This window comes from Jatropha curcas, unplaced genomic scaffold (genome assembly GCF_041381405.1).
Source record: "Jatropha curcas cultivar XTBG-Jc1 unplaced genomic scaffold, XTBG_Jcur_1.0 HiC_scaffold_686_pilon, whole genome shotgun sequence".
Lineage (NCBI taxonomy): Eukaryota > Viridiplantae > Streptophyta > Magnoliopsida > Malpighiales > Euphorbiaceae > Jatropha > Jatropha curcas.
In genome coordinates this window covers 21,353-29,318 of record NW_028322521.1, presented here as the reverse complement: position 1 = coordinate 29,318, position 7,966 = coordinate 21,353, and the positions used below count along the sequence as shown (strand labels likewise).

At 31.2% G+C, this 7,966-nt stretch overlaps 1 protein-coding gene across 1 annotated transcript; it reads right to left on the bottom strand.

Annotated features, from left to right (window-relative positions):
- Nucleotides 1–203: 203 nt before the first annotated feature.
- Nucleotides 204–1,085, bottom strand: LOC149491749 (uncharacterized). The gene is made up of 2 exons (XM_089717063.1): nucleotides 671–1,085; nucleotides 204–568 (listed from the first exon to the last, which is right to left on the bottom strand). Exons 1-2 carry the CDS (start codon nucleotides 1,083–1,085, stop codon nucleotides 204–206), a joined length of 780 nt encoding a protein of 259 aa, XP_089573189.1.
- Between the last annotated feature and the right edge of the window lie 6,881 nt (nucleotides 1,086–7,966).

Sequence of the window (7,966 nt, the reverse complement as noted above, 5' to 3'; positions counted from 1 at the left end):
CCTGCAAAACTGACTGTGTTAGCTATAGGTGTATCTCCTGCCTTATTATCATACTGCATTTTATCTTTGATTGCACGCTGGATCTCCATTCTCACCATTCTGGATACATCATTCTCATTGCCTCCTAAGTTAACATTCAACTGTGCATCACCTACTTGTCCTTAATGTGCTTGAGCTTTCTTTTTCTTTTTGAGTTCAATAAATCAATCTGGATAACCAGTTAGTTTAAAACAAGTTTCTCTAGTGTGGCCGATCCCATTACAGTGATCACAATGCTTATCAACTTTAGATCTAGAATTATTGCTTGTATTTTTGCTGTTGTAGTTTGATTTTTGCACATACATTGCACTACTATTCTCACTTGAATCATAGATTGTAGTATTCACCTCCCTCTGTTTTTCAACACTCAGTACCATTGAAGAAGCCTTGCTCATACTTGGAAATGGATCCATAAGCAGGATTTGGTTTTTAACATTGTCATATGTATCATTCAATCTTAAGAGGAAATGCATGAGTTTTTCCTCTCCATCTAGATCTGAGACTGCTCTTATAACACCACAGGTACATCCTTTTGCAATTCCACAGATGCATTTGGGAATGGGCCTTAAACAAGCCAACTCATCCTAGAGTTTTTTAAGTTTTGTTTAGTAATTAGCTACTGTTTGGTTACCTTGTACAGTTACTGAAATATCTTTCTTTATTTGGTAAATCATAGGTCCATTAGATTCACCATACCTGGTGGACAGTTCATTCCAAAAATCTTTGGAACTTTGATAATACAGAAATGCTTCAACTAAATCTTTAGAAATAGAGTTTAAGATCCAAGATGTTACCAAATTGTCGATTCTCTGCCATCTCTTTCTCAATGGAGATCCAATTACAGGTTCCTGTTCTTCACCAGTGACAAATTCATACTTGTCTCTAGCCTTTAAGGCTATGGTCATAGATCTGCTCCATGACAAGAAATTCCAGCCATTCAAGGAAATATTAACGAGGTTTGAAGCTGAATTTTCAGATGCAGAAACTTTATAAGTTTTTGATTCAATATTTGTATTTTCATTGTTTTGGTTATTGTTTTCTGCCATTGATTTTAGGAAAGGAAGCTTGAATGAGGCTTTAGAACTTCAGATACCAGATCAGGCTCTGATACCATGAACAGAAAAGAAAAATAGATGAAGAATTTTGTATATTTCTTTTCATTGTGAAATCTGTACATTGGGTTCTATTTATATTTACAAATGTGTAGTATATTCTTATTTTAGGACCTACTGTATTGTATATTATCTCATGTAATAGAATTACAGCTGTAAAATGGATTTGTTATATGGGTTAATGGGTTAGTTGGGTTTGTTATATGGGTTTGGGTTAAATAAAATGGGTATGGTATGTGGGTTTAATATAAATAGAAAATATTGTGTTTGAATTTTAAGGTTTTCTTTGGTTAGAACGGCAGCTTCTCTGATGTTGGCTTTTATGCTCATATTCGTTCAAACCAGCCTATGATATTCTTATTCAAAAGTGCACTTCCATTTCAATGTGAAAGTTTATCGAATTTAATTGAAAAGGAATAAAATTTGCAGTGATTATAATCTCTTCGGTTTGTAGAGTTTGTTGGTCAACTCATATAATGCAGCTTTTTCGATTCATTGCGTTCCAATGGAAACAAAAAATGTTGTTGTCTAATGCCTACGTGCAAAAATGTAAATTTAGTATCCATGTGACAGCTTACTCAATACACATTTGATCAGCGATAGAAAGGATTCGATAGGAAAAAAAAAAAAATAAACAAAAAAAAATTTGGAATGGGAAAGTAGAAGCATTTATTCTGATTAGTATTGTGTGAGATGTATGGCTCTAGTTACAATAAGGACTACATAAGGTGCATAACATAAGCACTTCCATGAAATAAACTGGTAAAATCAAAAATGAAAAAAATACATAAACAAGATTTTATCTAAAACCAACCTAAACTGACAATGTAGCCACTGCAGTGCTTTCAACTGCTTGTCAATGCGATTTGATGCGTGTGGCCAAATGTTTACTCTTCTAAAATCATGTGGGCCACCTATGATAATGCTTAGTTCCATCATTTGGAACCTACGAAGTAGTTTGCTCTCATCGGGCACCCACTACTCTTATGCGCATGTTTGAGTGTGTCTATAATGTGTTTGCTTGTTGGGCATAACCCAGTTGAAATATGACACGTATAATATGTAGCAGTTGTTGATAAAATGTGACACATCTTTATATGCTTTAGAGTGCAGTGCTAGTTAAATTGCTGCCAGGCGAAGGTTTTTAAATCAAGTATTGAAAATGCATGGCGGCCTGTTTAGTGTCGATATCTTTAAGGTATAATCACACGGGTTATAACAATTAGCAAAAGACTATCAAATACGCAGCACAAAGTAATTTCTTCCCAAAATTTCATAGAATTGTATTTATTTAGACTATGTTCCATTGTTGTACTTTATCTTTGATAAGTTGTCTTTCGCTCACTCTAAATCCATTGATTCTACTTGAGATATCATCTATGTCATTTTTTAGACTTTCGTTTTGTGCTACGTCGAACAAAAAGCATCTTATTTACAATTACTTGTAAATGTTTTTCATTCAGAAATCGAAATTAACATTTTTCGTGTTCCATTTCATTTTATATTCATTGATATCATAGCTTGAGTTTTCCCTGTTTATAATGTTAATAGACTATATTAGACGTGGCTAATTTTCAGACTTTTATGTTTCATCTTAAACAAATTAAATGTAAAATCATATTCCTAGGCCAAAATCTATTGTGTTCAGACAAATTATATAAAATATAAAATCAATATAAATTCAGGTGGAATTATAGTACTTTTTACAGTATAGCTTCTCACGTAGAAAGCATACTAATTATATTTCATAAAATTGATCACATTATTCAATATTTTATTTTTTTGGATTTTATTTTATTTTATTTTTTTATCTTTATTTTATTTATGGGAGAAATTATTTCGCTGCTATTTTATCACTTATTTGAGAAATGATTGGTTCCTAAATAATATAATATTTTAAATATTGGCTACATAATGTCAATTAGTACTCAATTTGTATTTTATTTTCCAAAAGAAAGAATTTAAAAAGCAAAAATCTTAGGGAAAATTGTGCAAGTTGATACACTTCATTTATTTTGCCACAACTCAATTCTCAAAACGTACAATATATTACGTGTTATTATGATTTCACTTTACCATAAAAAGTTTCATTTCATTTTATGAAATCATAAAAGGGTGTAGATAGTATACCTCTAGAAATATCAATAATTATGACAAGTTTACAATTGAATTATGTTATTCATTACTGACTGTTAAGTTAAAACGTAACAAATTTGATAAATTTTATAAATTGAAATTCAAGTCAAAATACAGGATATATACTCTATTCAAAGATATGACGCAATATTAGATGATATAAGAGAAAACAAGAGATCAAATAACCATACATGATATGTAAAGGGAGTGGGTCGAATACCTATCTCTTGTAGCGCAGCAGATGAATAATCTCTAGCCTCGCGTTACAAGTTTGCTGACCGTAGGAGCAATCACATCAAACGAACTGCTCATATTGTCCACAATCTAAAAGCCCTACTGTCTCTTGTAGAGTTGAGAGAGCAATCAAATTTTTTGTAGAGTGTATTCTTTTCGTTTCTACTTTTGCGTCTATGTAAAAGAGAATGTGTCCCCTTTTTTCTTTACATTTAGTTGCTAGTCTTTAAATTTAGTTGGACTACCGTGGGTTGAAGGAATCCCACTAAAACATAAAACTCTCTAAAATAATAATTGACTAAGATATTTAAACTTTACTCATAATAATAATTAGATATATTAATTATTATCACGTATTATTAATGGACCCGAGTTAAAAAGGCTAGTCATGGGTGTACCCATACCCGTCCATTAATTCCAACATCTCCCACTCCCACATGACGAGAATTGACCCGCACATAGCTGGACATTCATCCTTAGCAGATAGACCATGCAACCAGCATATTTCGAGAGTTCTCTGCTATACACTTGTTAGAGATATATAGCATCTCAGAAAAAAAAAAAAAAAAAACTCTTCAGAGTAGAAAAGTATGCAATACCACAAATTATTTATCACATTTATTGTTAGCATTTATCTTATAACATATTCCATGTTCACAATTATGTTTTCTTATAAACATAATTGGTTGACCTGTGAACACGAAAACTCAAATGTGACATACAAAATAATCTTCCATTTAAATGAATTTTCTCGATCATAATTCAACTCGCTTTTCTAGAAGTGCCCCATTCAATCGCATCAATCATATTTTTTGTCAACACTCTAAGATAGTAATCATTGAATTATATCTCAAGAATCAACCAAAAGTCATAAGGGTACTAGTTTAGAGAACTATTATTCTCATAAGAGTCTCACATAAGCAACATTTAAGATCACTTACCTTGGCAACTCATTTGGTCATCATCTCGCACACGTGGTATGATGCACATGTCATAGTGTTATTTTCTCTCCTTCTATACGGAGTGCATGTCTACTAAAACATAGATTTAGTTTTCAACACTATGCAGATAATAGTTCAGACATACTTAATGTCTAACTTGAGTTCACTAGTCTACTCAATACACCTAAGAACTCACATCTGGCGACTAAGACAGATTTCAATATATTTACAAATAATTATATCCATCATAACATCATCATGTTATAAAGATCTCATTTCTCAAAAATGAGTCGACTGGTTTGTTTTAAGCACAAACTCTTCTGATTATCACTTGGACAAATTGCTTAACCAGTCTTAACTTTGTTTATCACATAGATAGACAAAGATGATTACCCATGTGAGGAGGTTAATCATGTGTCTGTTTGACATGCTGTTAATGAATCAAAAACAGTTAATGTATAAAGAACATTCACACTCATGTATGTATAAAACAATCAACACGTCTTATCATTGATAAACTAGGTGAAAATCATAAAGCTAAAAAGAAATTTAACATCTACGTAGTGTAACACCGACCGCCCAGCCCTGAGAGACTCGACGGCGGATGCCACATTCGGTGCCAGAAACATCGTCCTAACTTAACATATAAATCACAAAATCAGATTGTGAATTAGAAGTGATTAAGTATTTACAAGTTTAGCGAGTAATTTTTTATTTGTTATTAAAATATATATAACTTATGAAAAATAATTTAGGAAAAATCCTACAGCAAAATTACAAGAGTTTCCCTTTAAAAACCAAGCTCGCCAAACATGAGAATACAAAATACTCCCAATTTTAAGCTCTAAACCCCAGCAAACTCCAGTAATCATCATAGCAATACAACAACACTTCTATATTTTCATAACTATATAAACCTTCAATAGCATTTTAATGATCATCAATTAAATGCATTCATTATATATATCAAGTCCTTATGTTCTTAATCATACGAACTATCTTAAACATATTTTATGGCCAAACATTAAATAAAATTTCCAAATATATACACCAAACTAATTTATCATTACATGTTTAAGTTATAATTCAAATAATATAATCTCCGAAAATGTAATAATTATACATGCCATGATTCTTAAGTACATCAAACTAAGTCTATCACTACTAAAATAGTCTCTTCTGTTCTGAAGCTACTCTTCTGATCTTCAAGTAGCAACCACGGTCTTCAACCTGCGAGTGATAAAAATCAACGCGCTGAGTATAAAACTCAGCGGTGCTCATAAATGACAAACTTACCAATGTTGCACTGGCAACACACTTAAAATATAAATTTTCATCAAAAGAACATACATTTACATTTATAGCAAAAGAAATATCAAATAAACTTATAATTAATAACATAAATAATTTAATTCTTCCAAATCATAAATTCATTACTTGGACATTTATTAAACTAATAACACATACTGTTTATTTTAAAATCATGTACCGAAATATCATGCTTTGAAAATTCATTTGATAATATAATCATTTATTTCCAACTAAGGTTTACTAAAATAATATAATCTCATTCATTTAAGTGCCTTAAAAATATTTTCCAAGGGCTCGCATACACTTAGGAGAAAGAGAAACAGATAGGTTTTCATAACTTATTCGTAATGGCCTTAGGTCGCCAACCTTTTCATAACATATAGAGTGCGTCCACCCAAACATAAGACACCCACGTGCCCAGCATATGATCATAACTTCTTATCATATCGGCATCAAATGCTGAGCATGCTCATCATACATAATAAAATCAAATCACGCATCAAATTCACACCAAGTATATTAGAGCCCAAAATCCTTGTTTTAATTCTTAATTTATAATACTTCTCATAAAACTTGTCTTATTCTTTAGTCTTCTTAAATTCATAATGTAAGCTTACTTTAGAACGTAAGTAACTCATGAAAATTTCATAATTAAACATAATTACTTAATATAGAAAATTTTTATCATATGAAATCATATATGTAAGTTTACTTTAGACTCATGACAACTTCATACTTAAACATAATTACTTAATATAGGAAATTTCTCATAAACTCCTTTTCTTTTAAAACTTTCTTAAATTCTTAAAGTCATAATTACTTAATATAGGAAATTTCTCATAGGAAATTTCTTATCATATAAACTCATACTTATACAAAATTCAAAGCACATACACCTTAAACACCCATTTTTTAAAAAAATCTAAATATGTGAAAGTTATCAAAGTAATCATACTTATGTCATACATATTAAGTAAGCCTTATTACTCTAAGGTGGTTCGACCTCTTCATGAAAACCAAGGGGAGGAATTTCCTTTTCCAATCAAGCATGCTAACATAACTCTTACGCACCAAAGTATCCATTTCAACCCTCATCATGCATTATCTAAACCAATTCCACACTTTTTCCCGAAATTTCCAACAATTTTTCCCATTTATATCCATTTAAATATGTCCACAATAACACTAGTCAAACTTGTCTTAGTTTTGTCAAATAAATCCTAAAATATACAAATAATCAAGAGAACTTCATCACACATGATTCATACATACCCTTATCCATATAAACCTATGATTTAAGACATAGGAAATTTCCAGCATTATAACCTTGACCTTTGCTGGGTTTTTAAGATATAATTTGAGTTATAGGGTTTCAAATTGAATGAAATTAGATTCATTAGAAATCTAAGATAAAATTCTACAAATGTTATGAAGGGACCATAGCGCAGTTCAATATGTAAGGTAGCAAACAAAAGTTAGGAACACAGACCAATAGTCTAGACCTGATTCAGCAGAACCAAGTCCAATGTTTATTAAATTCCTCCTTAACCAAACACTCAAATTAAACCAATCCAAAACCAGAGAAGTCTCAAGACATAGGGAAACAACTCTCATGAAGAACTCAGAACATAATCTTGCCATTATAATGGTCAAAATGGGCACTCAATTCAGTGATGCATGTGGCCCGTCATAACAGAGTCAGTTTGGTAGAAGGTTTCCCCAACCTTTGGCTCAAGTAGAGAATCTCTAAATTTCTTGAAATTAGTCGCCAAAAACCACTTCTCAACCTTAATTCTCTAGGATTTATAACTTAAATCAAGTTGGTGGGAAAAGATTTGGTGGATTTAGTGAGTAGGAAGTGAAGAAAAACAAAGAGAAGAAGAAGAGGGAGTTGGCGTTAACATGGAGAAGAAGAAGAAGAAAAGAAAAAATGTTGCTCAATAATTGAGAAGTTGACTTATAAGGCAACTAAAGGGTAGTTTAGTATTTTTCCACAATTGGATGGCTAAGATTAAGTCAAAAGTAATCTCATCTAATGGCTAAAAATTTTCTCCAATTAAATTCCTTCAAAATATTATTTATCTCCACAAAATTCTCAAATTTAATCCTTAAAAATAATTCCACAAATTTGTTAACTTAATATAACACCATAATTCACTATTCACTAATTATCTAAATTCTCCAAAAATATTT